Source organism: Serinus canaria, chromosome 1 (assembly GCF_022539315.1).
Source record: "Serinus canaria isolate serCan28SL12 chromosome 1, serCan2020, whole genome shotgun sequence".
In the NCBI taxonomy this organism is placed as follows: Eukaryota; Metazoa; Chordata; class Aves; order Passeriformes; family Fringillidae; genus Serinus; species Serinus canaria.
The window spans coordinates 114423209-114441326 of NC_066313.1; the positions used below are offsets into that span (position 1 = coordinate 114423209).

Here is an 18118-nt window from a genome sequence, read left to right on the forward strand (position 1 = left end):
CAAATCCTGCCTCCCACCATGGGCATCCAACAGCCCTGTCCTGGTCTGGCTGTGGGAGAATCCCCACAGCCACGTCCTGCTCCCACTGTGGGGATCCCCAGGGCCATGTCTGGGTCCTCCTGTGGGGATCCCCAGGGCCATGTCTGGGTCCTGCTGTGGGGATCCCCAGGGCCATGTCCAGGTCCCACTGTGGTGGATCCCCACAGCCATGTCCAAGTCCCACAGAGGGATCCCCATGGCCCTGTCCAGGTCCCACTGTGGGGCTGACGAGGTGCCACCCCAGTGGGGTTTGGTGTAGCAGTGGGTGCTAGGATGAGGAGGGGACCCTGTGATGCCATGAGCAGGACACAGCCCTGTCCTGGCCCAGCACAGCAGGATGAGCTCATGGCTCTTCCCCTCCCAGCTGCTCCCAGGGCGGCTGCAGCGAGGGCAGGGCCCCACAATGGCCCGGGACAGGGGGAACCAAGCCCCCGGCAGCTCCCCTGCCCCAGCCCAGCCCCAGCCCCAGCAGTGCCAGCCCCAGCCCTCCTGGCTCCAGGCTCTGTCCCCGGGACTGTGCCAGCCCTGGCCCTGCAGCAACAAGATCTGCAGGATCAGCAGCCAAGTGAGCGGCCCCAGGAGCTGGGCGGGGAGCGGGGCCGCCAGCTGCAGGGTGGGCTCAGTCCCACGCCTGCAGCCCAGCTCCTGGCTAGTTCCCAGCCTCACTGAGCCTTCCCGGGCTTCATCCGGCACCCAGGGGCCACGTCCCAACCACAGCCCCAAGAGCCAGGATCCAGAGCCCACACCCCACACCCCAGCACTCAGGATGGACATTCCACACCCCAGCCATCCACACACTGCACCCGAGCACCCAAGATTCACATTCCACAGCCCAGCAATCCACACCCCACACCCCAGCACACAGGATTCATATTCCACACCCCAGCAATCCACACCCCAGCATCCAGGATTCACATTCCACACCCCAGCAACCCACATCCTGCAGGGATCTGCATCCTGAGCCCCACCTCCAGGGATCCACAGCCCAGAACCCAGGGGTCACATCTTGCACCCCAGCTCCAACACCCAGGATCCACATCCCACACTCCAGCCCCAGTGCCCAGGGTCCATGTCCTGAACCCCATTCCAGCCCCCACCCTCCCCATGGTGCTGGTCTGGACCTGCTGGCTGTTCCAGGGCTGTGTCAGGGACATGCCAGGCTGGGCCAGGTGGAAACGCTGTGGAGGCTGCCAAGGGCTCACAAAAATACTTAGTGCTTTATTTCCACCTCAAAGCCAAGGCGCCGCGGGGGCAGCGCGTCACACGCATGCAGGGACACGGATGGAGCCCATGGATGGGGACACTGAGGATGGACACGTGCAGCAGGACCTGCTCAAAGCCAGCTCGGCCTCAGCTCTGCCAGGCCCCCACAGCTCCCACTGGAGGAGGCTCTGCCCAGCCCTGGGATGAGCACTGGGACATCCCAGAGGATTCTTGGTGGTGCCTGTGCTCAGGTGAAGGGCAGGGAGGGACCCACACTGGTCCTTCCTGGCCAGGGGTGGAGTGGGACGAGCCCCAGCAAGGACAGACCTCCCCAAAATCAAGACAGCTCCAGGTACCCCTTCCAGCAGCATTGCAGGAGGAGCTTGGGGACACTGTCAGCCCCCATCTGTCATCCAGCCATGTCCCCTGTGCCCTGGCAGCCAGAGCAGCACACTGGGGGCACTGCTGAACCCCAGCAGTTCCCAGCTCCAGCCCCACGGCACAGGGGAAGCCATGGGGACACTGGGGCAAAGACCTCCAGCACCAGCACACTCACCCTTCCTCCTCAAACTGGGTAGGAACGGGCACAGCACCCCTGGAACAGTGTGTGCTGCTGGGAGGGCTTCTGGGGAAGGCAGGGGCAAGACGTGGATGCTCCCAGCACCTGCTCTGCTCTGTGTGCTCCCACCCTGCTCCAGGCAGTCCCTGCATGGCCCAGCACCTTCCCACTCCCCTCCTGGGCACTCAGGCACACGGGCCAGGACCCTGCCCCAGCCCAGTGGGAGACCAGTGCCTGAAGCCAGCCCAAAAGGCCACCAGCCCTTTTTGAGGACTTGCCCCAAGACTTCCAGCCTGGAGGAGGAACCGTGAGACCTCTCAGACCAAGAAAGGACAGGGCAGGGCTGGACCCCTGCGCCCCAATACTGGGAGCAGCATTGTGCTCTCCCTGGAGCATTCTCCAAAGCAACAGGCAGCAGGTCCCTGGTTCCTCCTCTGTCCTGCGCTGCTGGAGCTGGAGGGAGAGGACAGGGCGTCCCTGGGAAGAGCCCGCAGCTTCCCTGGAGCAGAGCTGCAGGTGCAGGAGGGACAGACACTCTGGGATCTCGGCAGGATCCTCACAGCAGCTCCACAGCAAACACCCAGCCCCGGCAGGACAGGGAAGAGGAGCCCCCAGCAGCGGGGCTGGCTAGAAGTGCTTGTCCTCCAGCAGCGAGCTCACCACCAGCTCCTTGTTGCCGAAGTCCCAGAAGGCAGTCATGTGGAAGGCCATGTTGGAGAGGACAACCAGGTACTCCAGGAAGGCGAAGACAGTGTACACTGGGAGAGGAAACACAGCAGGTGAGGGGGACCCACAGCTGCATCTGCCCTGGGAGCTGGGGGGGTCTCTGGGCCACCTGTTTGGGACAGCAGAGGAGGGCTTGGACCCCACCAGGGAAGAAGTGTGGTTGGGCACCTGGAGCTTCCCTAGGCTAGGATTGAGAAGGCAAAGCATCACAGTAGGAGAATGTCAGACAACAGGAAGAATTCTTGGACATCACAGGAATTTTTTCATAGAAGGCGTGGTCAGGCATGGAAGAAGCTGCCCAGGGAAGTTTGGAGTGCCCATCTCTAGAAGTGTTCAAGGAAGGCCTGGAGGTGGCACTCAGTGCTCTGGGCTGGGGACAAGGTGGGCATGGGGCACAGCTGGGACTTGCTGATCCCAGGGATCGCATCCAACCTTAAGGATCCTGTGATTCAGTGATTCTGGGACCACCCAGCCCCTTCCCCACATGCCCCCCAGGAGCCCCCTCACCTCCAGGGCCGCAGTACCAGTTGTGGTGGAAGTAAACGCACACGGCGAATGCGAACGTGATGAAGGTGAAGAAGAAGAGCAGCTGCTTCCACTTGTACGACTTGCGCTCCTGGAAGAGGCCAAGGGCAGGCTGATGACAGAGCAGCCATGCCATGCCATGCCATGCCATGCCATGCCATGCCATGCCATGCCATGCCATGCCATGCCATGCCATGCCATGCCATGCCATGCCATGCCATGCCATGCCATGCCCAGGGAAGCTCTGCCCTTGCCCTGCACAGCCCCAGGGGTCTCTGCATCCTGGCTCCTTGTGCAGAGCCCCCCGGGCCAGCCCCAGGGGTGGCTTGGGCAGGGCTGGGTGATGCCAGGGGTGCACAGGGCTCACACCTACATGGAAATACAGGGTGTGAGGGAGTCACAGGGTCCCAACAAATATGGGGCCCCCTGTGCTGGGGTGCTCAGGGGACCCCTCAAGAATGGGCCAAGGCTCTACCAGAGGCAGATCCCCAGGCCTGGGTGGCTGCAGGTGGCCCCAGGGCACAGGGAATTCACTGGGTGTTGCACCCCCTCATTCATTCAACAGCAGCAGGGAGGAGGAAACCACATGAAGGGCGGCAGCTGGGGCGGGTGCTGCGCTGGAGAGCTCGCCCAGCCCGCCCTGGCACTGGAGGGGCCCCATCCTGCCCCCCAGCACCTCCTCTGATGGGGCAGGAACAGAGCATGGGGATGCTGCCAGCGGCCCCATACTCCCAGCTCACTGCTTCTGGCCCCCAGAGCTCAGCCTTGGTGACAACCCAGGGGCCAGGCCTGTCCCCTCTGATAGGCTCCCAACCCACTGCCCAGCACCCCAAAGCTGGGGGCTGGGGGTGCAGTGACCCCTGGCAGCCACAGCAGGTACTGACTCCAATTCCCTTCCTCTATTTCTCCCATCACCCTGAGGGTCATGGATAAGGATCCTACAGCCTGGGGGGCAGAGGAAGCCCAAGCCATGTCTGGAGCCCAAGGAGGGTGCAGGGGAGCCCTGGAGCAGGGGGGCTGCACGGGGGGACAGCCCCACAGAAGGGGCTGGGGATACCACAGACAGCCCTGGCTGTTACAGGTGGGAGGGGAATTTCCCCCTCGCCTGACGCTTCGTGTGAGACAAAGATTCCATTCTGAGGGAGTGCTGATAATAAGGAAAATTTAAATTTCCCCATCACACTTTCCATTACCCCTGTAACGCGTGCCAGGGGCTCGGCCAGGGAGGAAAACCCAGAGAGGAAGGACGGATTCACGGGCACTTCACCGTGTGGGGACACGCGGGTGACGCCACCCCCAGCCCACGGGGGCTGGGCTGATCCCTCCTGCTGGGACTGACGGTCCCCCCGGCCAGCAGCAGCCCAGCCGAGCGCGGGGTGTGAGGAGCAGCGGCGGCACCGGGAGCGGCAGAGAGAGCCCCGAGTCAGGGCCGGGGCGCGGTGCCGAGTTTCACACCGGAAAAGCGGCTCGGAACAGACACTGTCACAGCGCTGCCACCGCGCTCCCACGGCAAACGGCTGCGCTGAGCCCCGGCGCGGCCCCGCCGCACCCACACAGCTCCGCCGGGGCCTCCCGGGACCCGCTCCTCCCGGGAGCACCGAGGCACAGAAAGCTCGGCTCATCCAGCTCCACGCCCTGGTCCTGCTGCAGGACCGTGAGATGGCCCCGTGAGAGCCACCCCGGGTCACCACCGTGACCTTGTACCTCTGGGTGCCCTCTGAGCTCCCCCTCTCCCGGTTTGGGCCGGGATTATCACACGGATAATTAGGTGTTAATCCCTAATTCCAGGGCACAGCTGGCTCAGCCCAGTGCCAGGGGATCACAGGGCAGCACCTGGTGACATGCCACGATGCTGAGCTGAGCTGGCTTGGAAGGTGGCACCTTGGGGAAGGTCCCTGCATGCACGGGCAGGATGCCCAGGCACAGCAGGGGGACCCCCGTGGGATGTGGGAGCTGGAGTGCCACCCTGCCCTGCTGCAGCAGGAAGGGAAAGGGCCAGCCCACACTTGGGGCAGCACGGTGGGAGCTCCAGGAGCTGCTGGCTGGAGGAGCTGCCCATCTCCTTGCTGGTGTGGGCTGGACCCACTGCCCTGCTCAGGGCTCAGGCAGCGCCAGGCACTGTCCCTGCTTCCCATGGCCCCAGCTGTGTGGGGATCCCCCACCTGGGAACAACCCAGGGAGCCAGATGGTGGCACCAAGATTAGAGGGATGGAGCACCTCTGCTGTGAGGAAAGACTGGGAGAATTGGGATTGCTCAGCCTGGACAGGACCAAGAACCCCCCGGTCAGAGCCCTGGAGAGGAGCTGGCAGCTCCAAGCACCCTGGCAAGAAGCCACTAAACTCTGGCTGCCTGTGAGGAAAAAGGGGGGTAAGAAAATCCTGAGGACGAGGTGCTCCCAGCTGAGCTGGTGCCAGGCTCCCCTGTGGCTTGGCTGTGGCTGCTGGGCTGGCACAGCTGGGGCTGCCAACTTCCTCCTGGCAACTCAGACTGGGGCACCCGTGGCCCCTGCAAGCAGTGTCACACAGCCACCCCAGCCCTCCGTGTCTGCGTGTGTGTCTGGCTCAGAAAAGCACAGGGGAATTATATTTAGTGCCCAGCTGGCAGGCCGGGGTTGAGGCACATTCCCAGCAGGGGAAGGTGAGTCAGGAGCAGGAGGCTGGACAATTTGGGGAGAGTGGCTGCTCCCAGCCCTGGGGGCACAGACTGGGATGCTGCTCCCAGCCCACAGAAGGCACTGGGGGTCTCATTCCCCCACGCTGGGGGAGCCCCAAGCCCTGCAAATGCAGCTCTGAGGGCTGAGGTGGCTGCTGTGAGCTACCTGCAAGGAGGCACAGGAACCTCCTGCTTCTTCCACTGCCTCCAGAGAGAAGAACTGGGCCTAGCCCCCAGTCCCTGACGGGGACAGGGATGACAGTGACCTTACCTCAAACAGGAGCAGCTCACTCTGCAGGGCCCTCCCAGGCACTGGTTCTGCCTGGGAGCCACCATCCCTTTCTGAGGGACAAGTGGCACCTGCAGGGCTGTGTGTCACACACCAGTCCCAGCTCCCCTGGAGGGTTTCCGGGTGTGTGCAGAGAGCCTGGAGCCAAAGGGCCCCACACGGAGCTCAGCTAATTACAGAGGGCTTGTCTGAGCCACCGGCAGAGCTCCCAGGGGCGCTGGGGGGAGCTGGGGTGAAACCACGCGTGGTCACCAAGGTGCTTGTGGTCCCCACTGCTCACACGGCCCTGCTGGGCAGGGACACAGCTCAGCCACCCTGCTCCAGCTCCAGGGGCTCAGCTGGGCCCAGGGGACACAGGTGGCTGTGCCCCAGAGGCTCCCGTGCCTTTGCACTGGCGGCAGCCTGGGCTGGGCTCAGCCCTTGTACCCTGCAGATGCCAGGGGAGTGGGACATGGTGGGACAGAGCCCAGGAGCCAAGGGCACAGCAGGACACAGCTGCATTAGCCACAGCATCGACTACAAGTGACCTCAGAGCCCACCCAGTGCCAGCCCTGCCCATGGCAGGGACACCTCCCACTGTCCCAGGCTGCGCCAGCCCCAGTGTCCAGCCTGGCCTTGGGCACTGCCAGGGATCCAGGGATGGAATTCCATCCCAGCTCCTGCCCACCCTGCCAGGGAACAATTCCTCATTGCCAAGGTCCCACCCAGCCCTGCCCTCTGGCACTGGGAGCCATTCCCTGGCTCCTGTCCCTCCATCCTTGTCCCCAGTCCCTCTGCAGCTCTCCTGGAGCCCCTTCAGGCCCTGCCAGGGGCTCTGAGCTCTCCCTGGAGCTTCTCCTCTCCAGGTGAGCACCCCCAGCTCTCCCAGCCTGGCTCCAGAGCTCCAGCCCTCTGAGCATCTCCGTGGCCTCCTCTGATGGACCTGAGCCAGCCAGCCCTGTGGCCACCACATGCACACACTGGTGTCTGCTGGGGCCACCATCCCTGAGCTGGGGGGGAAAGTGTGTTTGCAAACAAGAAGTGAAACTGCTATGCCTCACTGCCCAGCTCTGCAACTCAAGGCTGGGGGGAAGGAGGGTTGTAAGGGCGAGCAGCCAGCCAGGAACAGCAGAGCTGCCAGCCCAGGTGGGCACTGCCACACCACAGCCAAGCACCAAGCACAGGGTGCAGGGATCAGCCACAGCTGAAGGCTCCCAGGCTCCATTTCCCTTTTCCACAGAATCTCTCTCCTCTGCTTTGCCCCCTCCCCTCCTTTTCTCTCTCCTGCTTTCTCTTTTCTCCCCTCCCACAGAGCTTTATTTTCCTTTCTCTCACCATTTGCCACCTCGAAACTGGAAACCGCCTGTACTTCCCCATTACAAACCAGTTCCTCTGCACCTTCCTGCCCTCACAGAACACCAGTTGCAACAGGAGCCCTGCCGGACACAAGAAGCTTTTGCAAGACCAATTCCTGTCCCTTCTACAATGCCAGACCTGGGGAGCTCAGGCCCCACCAGCAGCACTAAAAGCAGTGCCAGCCATGAGGCAGGGAAGGCACAGCCCCCTGCTCCTTCCTCCTTCCACCTCTCCACACGGAGCTTGTCCTGGTCCCAGGTTTGGCCCTGGAGAACCTGAACCCTGTCGGGACCGTCTGCTGGGGAAGAGGGGAGGACAGAACACCGCAGGACCAGAGCCATCCCTTGCCTGTCCCCTCCTGCCGCTGCCAGCTCCAGGGCTGGGGGCAGCAAATGTGAACAAAGGCTCCACAAGGGACACCAACCGAGCCAGACTCTGTCCCCAAGGTGCTGTGATGCACACGGAGGGATCAGCTGTGCCCTGGCCCAAAACAGCCCCACGAGTGTGGATGGGCAGCTCACTGGCACTGCTCGAGCCCTTGGATGCGGCAAGGACGTGGCAGTGGCACCTCCCGTGTCCCACCCTGCCGAGCCAAGCAAACCACGGGTGTGACAGGAGCTGTGCCAAGCCTGCCAGGGCCACCAGCCGTGAGCAGAGGGCTTGGAGCCTGAGGAATCCAGGCAGAGAGTGGGACAAGCCCCAGGAGACCCCGCTCGGCCTAGAGGACCCGTGGGAAGAATTGGCGGCACAAGCCCAAGAGTGACCAGAGTCCCTTGGCCAAAGGGGCCGCCTGGTGGTGTGACAAGCACTGTGCCATCTTCACCCCGACACAGCCGGTCTGGGAGCTGTGTCAGCCCGCAGCGCCTTCCTCCTCCCTTACCCATCACCCTCGTGCCCTGGGCGACAGCTCCATCCTGTGGCCGCGTATGAAGCGGGCGGGGACACCAGAGCTGGCGCAGGGACATTGGAGCTGGCACAGGGATACTGCGCCCGCGGTGGCCTCAGGTCAGGGCTGGCCCTGGAGGGCTCCTGTCTCCTCGGGGAAACCCCCAGCTTTGGGGGGACCACGCAGCCCCGAGGGCAGCTCCATTCTACCAGCAGGGTTGTTCCAGGATGGGAGGAGGAAGTGAGTGGTGGCACTGTGCCAGGTGGTGGCATGCTCAGCCAAGGAGTCACCACGTACCCTGTCCTTCCCGCCATGGATGTGCAGATTCCTTCAGTCCATGTGTAAAGTCACAGAAACCAAGGAGGCTGGAAAATCCCTCTGACACCACTGAGTACAACTGCACCCCAGCATTGCCAAGGCCACTGTTAATCCACATCCCCAAGTGTCACATCCACACAGCTGTGAAATACCTCCAGGGATGGGACTCCACCCTTGGCCTGGGAAGCTGTGCCAGGGCTGGACAGCCCTGTCTAGGAAGTGATTTTACCAATATCCAATGTGAACCTCCCCTGGTACAGTTTGAGGCTGATTCCTCCTGTCCTGTCACTGTTCCCTGCGAGCAGAGCCCAAATCCCCAGCTACCCCCTTCTGTCAGGAGTTGTGCAGAGCCAGAACTTCCCTGCTGAGCCTCCTTTTCTCCAGGCTGAGCTCTTTCAGCCCCTTCCCCAGCTCCATTCCCCTCCCTGGACTTGCTACAGCCCCCCAAAGGCCCTCCTGCCTTGAGGGGCCTAAAGCTGAGCCCAGGATCTGGGATGCCTCACCCCTGCCCGTTGCAGGGGAGATGAACCAGCCCCAGTGGGTGACGTGGCAGGGAGGAGATCCAGGGCCTTGGAGGTCTCACCCAGAAGAAAGTCAAGCCAAAACAATATGACAGAAATAAAGGAAGCTGTGGGAAAGCTGCCAGGGAATGACTGCGAGCTCTCGCTATTCCCATATCAGCAGAGAAAACAGATCACTTCCCAATGAGCAAAGAGACTCTCAGCATCTCCACAAGTCGCCTTCCTAAGGAGTCTTACAGCCAAACAGCTGCTGGAAGCTTCTTTCCCAGGTCTCTGGAGTCAGGCAGCAGGGACAGGCTTGGTGAATTGGCGGAAGGGGAGGATAAGCAGCGGTGACGGAGCAGGAGCTGCTCTGGGACTGCAGGGCTGGGCCCCCCAGCACTCATCCTGCTGGGACTGCAGAGCTGGGCACCCCTGCACTCATCCTGCTGGGACTGCAGAGCTGGGTACCCCGGCACTCATCCTGCTGGGACTGCAGAGCTGGGCACCCCAGCACTCATCCTGCTGGGACTGCAGAGCTGGGTACCCTGGCATTCATCCTGCTGGGACTGCAGGGCTCAGCCCCCCAGCACTCATCCTGCTGGGACTGCAGGGCTCAGCCCCCCAGCACTCATCCTGCTGGTGCTGCAGAGCTCAGCCCCCCAGCACTCATCCTGCTGGGACTGCAGGGCTCAGCCCCCCAGCACTCATCCTGCTGGAACACAGACCCCAGACACAGCACCCACCCTGCAGCCCTGCTCACAGTCCCTTGGGAGAAGCTTGTCTGGCCCTCGGCAGCCTGCCAGTCTGGGCCACAGGCACACACTTCCCAAGGGCTCTGCTCTGCAAACTGTCACCTTCCTGCGGCAACACAACCCCCGGACCCCTCCCCATTTAACACTGGGACCACAAAGGCTGGACTGGGATCAGCTGGGGAGAAGCATCCCCGGGGGAAAGGACAGAGATCCAGGCAGTCCAGATCCACAGGTGAAGACAAGTGTGCAGGAGCCACATGGGTGCAGAAACAGGACCCCACAGCCTCCAACCTGCATGGCCTGCCCTGCCCGTGGCTGCCAATGCCCACAGTCCAGGGCAAACCTGGATGTCCTGCCTATGGTCCAGGACTCACACCACAAACCAGCATAGAAGCTGCATCCAGGCAATGGGGCCAGGAGTCCCTGGCTGGATCCTCCACTGGACCTGCTGACCCCACAATCAGCCCCTGCACCCCCTGAACCTTCCCCAGAAAAGGAGCCAGAGCCATCCAGCTCACAAGTCATTCTGGAGCAAAGGCAGAACAACTCCTGCTGCCCACTGCTCCCAGCTTGCAGGACCAGCAATTCCCAGCACAGGGAAGCCAACTTCAGCTTAGAAACAGGCATGGAGAAGCAATGAGCAATCCCAATCCACAGGGATGCTAAGTGGTTTCCAATATGACTTCTTAATGAAAACTTAATCAGATTCTAGGGAGGATATCCTTCCCTAGGAGAAAGGGCAAGCCCTGGCACAGGGTGCCCAGAGCAGCTGGGGCTGCCCCTGGATCCCTGGCAGTGCCCAAGGCCAGGTTGGACACTGGGGCTTGGAGCAGCCTGGGACAGTGGGAGGTGTCCCTGCCATGGCAGGGGTGGCACTAGGTGGGCTTTAAGGTCCCTTCCAACTCAAACCATTCTGTGGTTCTATGATAAAACCAGAAAATAAGAAATCAAAAGCTTCCTTCACATTTTGATTTGGTAAATGGATTTTGGTGAGTTCTTCTGTTTCACCTGCTGCTGTTGGCTCCTCTAGCACCTGCTCAGGGTTATTTCACAAGCAAGGACAGCCAAAGCCCTTCAGTGCCAGCCCAGAGCCCCCTCCCAGCTCCCAGCACAGAGAGAAGAAAGGAAAGTGTCTGTACCTCTGGACTTACTGTGTGTTTCTTAGTCATTCTCCAGAGGATGCAGGTGAGCAGCATGTGGCCCAGGGCCGACGTGATGAACACGATGAAGGCATTTTCGTGGATTGCTGGGTTGACAAACAACAGGTTTCCTGCTCAATCCAAGCCAGGAGCACAAGGGGAATGTGGGGCAGGATTGGGGAGGACTTTGTGCTCTGCTGGGAGCCCCAGCACCCCCGGTGATGCTGGTATTCTGGTGGGGTCTTGGCAGGAGACAGGCACAGCACAGTTCCATAACCTGTTCATGTTGCCTCAGGGGCCCCCTAGAAGGGGATAAAAGTGCCTGGAAGGGGATAAAAGTGCCTGGAAGATTTATCCCAAAGTGCCAGGAGGGTGCTTTTGTGCTATGGGACCATGGCTTCACATGGCTGTAAACTCAGGGACCCTTGGGTGCAGCTCAGCACTGCCGCTGTTTTTCTAGGGATGGGGAAACTGAGGCACGGGGAAGGGGGGGTGCAGAGAGAGTCAGTCCAAAATCCAGAAAAGTCCACCTTCTGGCCCCCTGTATTACCTACCTGCCCATTAGCAGCAGCCTCATCTGCAGCACTGAGGTTGCCTTGTGCGTACCTGGACTAGCCCAGGTACAGGAACCGGCTGGGAAAGCAGCTGGAGCAAGGCTAAGGCAGAGCTGCTCCCAGGGCCCCAAACCCCACACAACCCCTGCACCTTCAGGTGAGAGATTTTTTTAAGTGCTGCTCTGAAAAGAACTTCCCAGCCCCTTCTCCAGAAGCTGAACCTCAGGCTGGATTCCCAACCACCCGAACACCAGGAATGACCATCCCTGTCTGCCCTCTCCATGTCAGGGGAGGGGAAGCACGCGAGGGGTGAGGTGCCAGCAGGTGGGAGAGGTCAGACTGGGGTGTCCCGCAGGGATGATTAACCTGAGCACAGCAGCTCAGGGCTGAAACTTTCCCCAGAGCCAGGGATTAGTCTGGGGTGAGCATCCCAGGAAGTGGGTCAGCCAGGGCTCTGCACCGGGCCGGGCCAGGCTGGCCCAGCTGGCCAAACCTCAAAGCAGCACCTGGATTTCTAAGGGCAGGGCCCTGGCCCGGACAAGCTGGAGAAGCCCCTGGGGCAGGTCAGGCTGCAGACCCTGCCATGAGAGGACACCTTGCCACGGGGACAGGGAAGGCTGGCAGGAGACAAGGAAGGTGAGCTGGACAGAAAGAGGCCCCAGAACATAGACCTCTGTTGGAATGTTGGGGGACACAAGACAGATGATGGACTTTGGACCTGGTTAACATAACAGATTTGATAACAGGATGCCTTGGCAAAAGCAAATGGAACTTTGAAAATTAGACCTGGATTGTAAGAAGATTAAATCAGACAGGTTTACCAGAAAAAGAAAATCCAATTAAACTCTGCAAGCAAGGGATGTTGTTATATGCATAAGTTTGTGAATGTGATTTTAACCTAATCATTGCAGAACACATTACTAGTCTCCCTGAAACAGTACATAAGCATTTGTATCCCACAGTAAAATTGGATTCTGATCACCGAGTCAGTGTCCCCGTCTCTCTCCATCACTGACAGACCTCCATCAGCAGGAGGTTCCTGCCCTGCCATCCCAGTCTCTGCGCTCTGCCACAGACCATCCTCACCCTCAAAGGCTGAGGGAGATCCTGGGACTCTGCTCAAAGCACCACAGCCCTGAATCCCACAACAGTTTGGGTTGGGAGGGACCTTAAAAACCTTTTCATCCCAACACCTGCCATGGCAGAGACACCTCCCACTGTGCCAGGCTGCTCCAGCCACAGTGTCCAGCCTGGCCTTGGGCACTGCCAGGGATCCAGGGGCAGCCCCAGCTGCTCTGGGCACCCTGTGCCAGGGCCTGCCCACCCTGCCAGGGAACAATTCCTCATTGCCAAGATCCCATCCAGCCCTGCCCTCTGGCAGTGGAAAGCCATTCCCATTGTCCTGGCACTCCATTCTTTGTTCAAAGTCCCTCTACAGCCCACAGCTGGACACAATACCCATCATCACCATCCTGCTGCGCAGGGAAAGCCAACACACTATTGTCCTGCTGATACAGGCCAGCACAGGGTGTGTTCCCACTGTGACAGCACCACCTTGCTGGCTCCTGCATTTCAGTGCTCTCCAGCTAACCCCTGCTGCCTCCTCCAGATTCTACAATGAAACAGCATCTGCAGACCAGCACTGGCACCTATGTTCCTCTGAGATGAGACCATGTAGGGGAAGAGAATTTCCCAGCCTGTCGTGGCCAGGTTCTGGACACATGGATTCAACCTGAACAACTCTGATTCTGTTTCCAGGAGCTATTAGAGGGCTGAAGCCCCTCTGCTCTGGAGCCAGGCTGGGAGAGCTGGGGGTGCTCACCTGCAGAGAAGGCTCCAGGGAGAGCTCAGAGCCCCTGGCAGGGCCTGAAGGGGCTCCAGGAGAGCTGCAGAGGGACTGGGGACAAAGCTTGGAGGGACAGGAGCCAGGGAATGGCTCCCAGTGCCAGAGGGCAGGGCTGGGTGGGACCTTGGCAATGAGGAATTGTTCCCTGGCAGGGTGGGCAGGCCCTGGCCCAGGGTGTCCAGAACATCTGGGGCTGCCCCTGGATCCCTGGCAGTGCCCAGGGCCAGGTTGGACACTGGGGCTGGGAGCAACCTGGCACAGTGGGAGGTGTCTCTGCCATGGGTGGGCTGTGAGGTCCCTTCTCAATGCAAACCAGTCTGGCATTCTGTGATTCTATGAAATTTTGCCCAGAAATTCTTGGGGAGGGTATGTGAAGGCAGCTGGAGCAGAGCCAGCTCAGAGCCCAGCCCTGCTGTGGGGATGGAGGGTCTGACCCACCTCGCCCACCTGCCCTCAGCTCTGGATCAGGCTGGGGAACACGGGTGGAACCAGGTGCCAAGGCCTGGTCCAGGCTTCATCCCCAACCTGAACCCATGGCTTCAACCAAGCATCAGCAACCAAGAGCTGTGGGAAGAGCAGGGCTATTTGCATGCTATGCACACTTAACTCCTCTATAACTACTAACTTCAGTGGAATCTCCGGGGGCTTTTACCTGTTTTTTCTCTCCTAGCTGCCTCATTGCAGAGCAGCGGCCCAAGGCAGGGCGCAGCAGGGCAGGGCCCGAGCGGGGGGTGACACCTACCATAGTTTTCGGTGGAGGACACGTAGGTGAGGATGAGGAGGGCGAAGTTCTCGAGCAGGTTGAGCAGCAGGGTGACGTGGCACAGGCGCAGGTAGCGGGGGTGGGGGCAGTGGCAGCTCTGGTAGTGGTTCCAGTAGGCCACGGCCACGAGGACGCGCGGGGCCGAGTGCAGGCCGATGCACAGGCGCCACACGTAGCGCTGCGGGGTCTCGCCCCCGATGGCCGCGCTGATGGACGGCAGGTAGTTGGGCACCTGCGGGGACACGGGCTCGTGGGGACAGGCACACGGCACAGCCTCGCTGTCAGCTCTCCCAGGCACTGAAACGGTCCTTTTTGTAATTCTGAATGAGCTCATTCCTAGCCCCAAAGCAGGGAATGAATCGTGGCAGCGGGGTCGTGGATCCCACAGCCCTGCTGGGGCAGCCCTGGGGTGCTGAGGGGCTCTGCCCAGGTACCTGCTCAGGTTTCCTGCTTTTACACTCCTGACTGTCCATAGAATCCCAGAAATGTTTCAGATGGAAGGACCTTAAGGCCCAAAGACACCTCCCACTGTCCCAGGTGCTCCCAGCCCCAGTGTCCAGCCTGGCCTTGGGCACTGCCAGGGATCCAGGGGCAGCCCCAGCTGCTCTGGGCACCCTGTGCCAAGGCCTGCCCACCCTGCCAGGGAACAATTCCCAAGATCCCACCCAGCCCTGCCCTCTGGCAGTGGGAAGCCATTCCCTCTTTCCTGGCACTCCAGACCCTGCTAAAATTCTCCTGCTGGAGTGAGATGTCTCCTGCCCTCCATTCCCAGCTCAGGTCCAGCTGCTCATCCAGCAGCCTGAAAGCCCTGAGCCCAATCCCATCCCACATGGAGCTCCAGGCCCTCCCTCCCCAGACAACTGTGGCTCCTCTAACTCCAGCAGACCTGCAGGCAGCAGCTCTGGAACAAGCTCTCCCCAGGACAACGTACTTCCCTTCAGCTTCCCCACCTTTATTCCTCACTGCAATAACCCCCAGCATGCCCAGTGCAGACACCAGCATGACCAGCCTGTGCTGCCTTCAGCCCCAGCACAAAGCCAAACCTGCTGCTGCCGGTCCTGAGGCATCACAAGGACAAGGAAACAATGCAGCTTGTTCTGGATTCTGGAACACTTTGGTGGGAAAGCCCAAGAGAGGAGCCCAGAGAAGAGAGGAATCCAGAAGGTGGATAGGAGCCCAAGAGGAGAAGGTAGCCCAGAAGGAGGGAGAGGAGGCAGGAGAGGAGACAGAAGAGCCCAGGAGGAGGGAGAGGAGCCCAGGAGGACACAGGAGCTCTGCCACCCCCCAGGAACATGGCTTTCTCCCAGGGAGTCTCTCACCCCACAGTGGGTCGCAGTTGTCTCACGGAAGTTGAAGAGCAGAGACCAGATGACACAGAAGAGGAACCCAAAGAGGGGGCAGAACACAGTCCCGAGGGCCAGCGTGGTGAAACGCAGCCGGAACAGGATCCCGTCCCGATCCAGCGGCAGCGGGACCTGCAACATCGTGGAAACCTGGAAATAAACAAACAAATGTCTGACTGGGGTGCTCCATCCTGCCCTAGGCAGGGTGGCAAGGCGGGCATCAGTCACAGGCTGGGCTCGATGACCCTGGGGGGCTTTTTGAAACCCTGGGATTCTGTCCAGCCCCACACAGCCCTGGGCAGGGACCCCACACAGCCCCTCACACCCTGAGTGACCCCACAGACACACAGCTCAGCCCCTCACACCCTGAGTGACCCCACAGACACACAGCTCAGCCCCTCACACCCTGAGTGACCCCACAGACACACAGCTCAGCCCCTCACACCCTGAGTGACCCCACAGACACACAGATCAGCCCATCATACCCTGAGTGACCCCACAGACACACAGCTCAGCCCCTCACACCCTGAGTGACCCCACAGACACACAGCTCAGCCCCTCACACCCTGAGTGACCCCACAGACACACAGCTCAGCCCCTCACACCCTGAGTGACCCCACAGACACACAGATCAGCCCCTCACATCCTGAGTGACCCCACAGACACACAGCTCAGCCCCTCACACCCTGAGTGACCCCACAGACACACAGCTCAGCCCCTCACACCCTGAGTGACCCCACAGACACACACCTCAGCCCCTCACACCCTGAGTGACCCCACAGACACACACCTCAGCCCCTCACACCCTGAGTGACCCCACAGACACACAGCTCAGCCCCCCACACCCTGAGTGACCCCACAGACACACAGCTCAGCCCCTCACACCCTGAGTGACCCCACAGCTGCAGGATGGGCAGCCAAAGAAAGGGCACCTTGAGACTCACAGAGAACAGGGAGCAGGGCAGAGCAGGGCAGAGCAGGGAGCAGGGCAGAGCAGGGAGCAGGGCAGAGCAGGGAGCAGGGCAGAGCAGGGCAGAGCAGGGCCGTTCCCTGCAGCCCTCCAGAGGGATCTGGCAGGAAGGGCACGTGAACTCTGTCCCGTGGCATTCATCCAGACCATTCCCTGCGCTCGGAGCAGTGCTGACAAAGCCGGGTCACCACTGTCAGTCCTGCCAGGAGCCACAGCTCCTCCGGCACACCCCGGCTGCCCCGGCCCTGGCTGCCCCGGCCCGTGCTCACCCTGCCGCACCCGGCCCTGCACGGGCAGCGCTGCCTGGAGCTGGGCCAGGGCAGGGTTAGGTTGGGTATTGTGAAAGGTTCTTCCCCAGAGGGTGCTGGCACTGCCCAGGCTGCCCAGGGAATGGGCACGGCCCCGAGGCTGCCCGAGCTCCAGGAGCCTTTGGCCAGTGCTGCCAGGGATGCCCAGGCTGGGGCTGGTGGGGCTCTCATCAATGATCCCTGCGGGTCCCTTCAGCTCAGGCCATTCCATGACTCTACACACCCCCGGCTGCAGGGTCAGAGCAGCACAAGCCCCACACAGCAGCAAAACCGGGGCTCATCAGGTCGGGAACATGGGGACAGGCACGTCGGGAGCCTGGCAGAGCCCAGAACAGAGGTCCCCCAGCCCCGAGGGATCAAGCTGGAATGGATCCCACCTCCCCACCGCCCGGCTGCGGGACAAATCCGATTTATGGACAATCCCTGATCAGTCTGGGCAGTGCCCCAGGGCAGCACGGCCACTCTGTCCGCACCAAAAGCCCCCCACAACGGGGTACCGAGCCCCAGTGAAGGCACGGACCCCAAGCGCCGAGGGGCCACAGAACGAACGCAGAGCTCAGCCCCACCCGCGCTGCTGGGGCACCAAGAGTGGGAATTATTTGAGGATTAAAGCAAAGAGAAAGGGAAGCTCCAAAGGGCCGGACTAGGTGTGGAAGGTGGTCCCCTGCCGCCTCAGGCTCTCCTCCCCGGGACCCCCGAGGGCTCCCCACAGCTCGGAGCGGGGGATGGAGCACCCCCGAACCTTGCTCCTGCCTCGGGGAGCTCGGCCACAGCTCCCTGTGCCGTGGGACACCCCGGGGACCCCACGGCAAGAGCCCCGCAGCCCCTGCCCTCCCTCCCCCCGGGGGTCTCACCCAAAGAGGGAAAATAAAAGGCAAATCTTTTGTGTCACGTGTTGAGTGGCCGCGACCTGTCCTGCAGGAGACGGGCTGCAGCACCCCGAGAGCTGCCCCGGGGACCGCACACCCCCTCAGAGACCCCCTGAGACCCCTCCCCGGGCTCCCCGCAGGCGCCCCCCGCCCCAGGACCCCCAGGCTCCCGCAGTGAGCGACCCCTCGGCGCAGCCCACATCCGCCAGAGACCTGGGACCCTCTCCCCAAAACCCGCATACCCCCGCTCACCGCTCAGCCCCCGTGGCGTTGCCCCATGGCCCGAACGGCAGCCCCACCACGCCTCCTCCGCCTTTTCCGCCTCCTCCTCTTCCTCCTTTTCTCCCACCTCTTCCTCTTCTTCCCCCGCCCCAACCACGCTGCGGCCCCTTTAAGAGGCGAGGCCAAGCTCCTGCGCGCCGCGACACTCGATTGGTCCGCGCAGCAGGAGCCCCGCCCCCTCAAACGCCCCGGATGTCAGGGTGGCGCCGCGACGCGGGCCGTTCTGGACCCTTCCGCGGCGCAAAGCCCGGCCCTC

At 61.6% G+C, this 18118-nt stretch overlaps 1 protein-coding gene across 4 annotated transcripts; it reads right to left on the reverse strand.

The window, feature by feature from the left end:
- Positions 1-1237: 1237 nt before the first annotated feature.
- On the reverse strand, positions 1238-17948 carry PGAP2 (post-GPI attachment to proteins 2). 4 transcript variants are annotated; one of them, XM_018924050.3, is made up of 6 exons: positions 17833-17948; positions 15410-15583; positions 14070-14322; positions 10940-11034; positions 3035-3143; positions 1238-2559 (listed from the first exon to the last, which is right to left on the reverse strand). In XM_018924050.3, exons 2-6 carry the CDS (start codon positions 15572-15574, stop codon positions 2429-2431), a joined length of 753 nt encoding a protein of 250 aa, XP_018779595.1. In that variant the 5' UTR covers positions 15575-15583; positions 17833-17948; the 3' UTR covers positions 1238-2428. The 4 variants fall into 4 exon arrangements, with proteins under 4 accessions (XP_018779595.1, XP_009097221.1, XP_050833961.1 ...); XM_009098973.4 differs by having other exon boundaries at positions 10928-11034; XM_050978004.1 differs by having other exon boundaries at positions 10928-11034; positions 17823-17933.
- Positions 17949-18118: the final 170 nt, after the last annotated feature.

Bases quoted from the DNA above. Each gene is read 5' to 3' on its own strand.
- PGAP2 (XM_009098973.4), bottom strand. From the start codon at position 15,574: ATGTTGCAGGTCCCGCTGCCGCTGGATCGGGACGGGATCCTGTTCCGG. The intron at 11,035-14,069 runs GTAGGTGTCACC...TTGTCAACCCAG, and splicing joins GTCCTCCACCGAAAACTATG to CAATCCACGAAAATGCCTTC. The intron at 2,560-3,034 runs GTGAGGGGGCTC...TTCCTCTCCCAG, and splicing joins CTGGTACTGCGGCCCTGGAG to TGTACACTGTCTTCGCCTTC.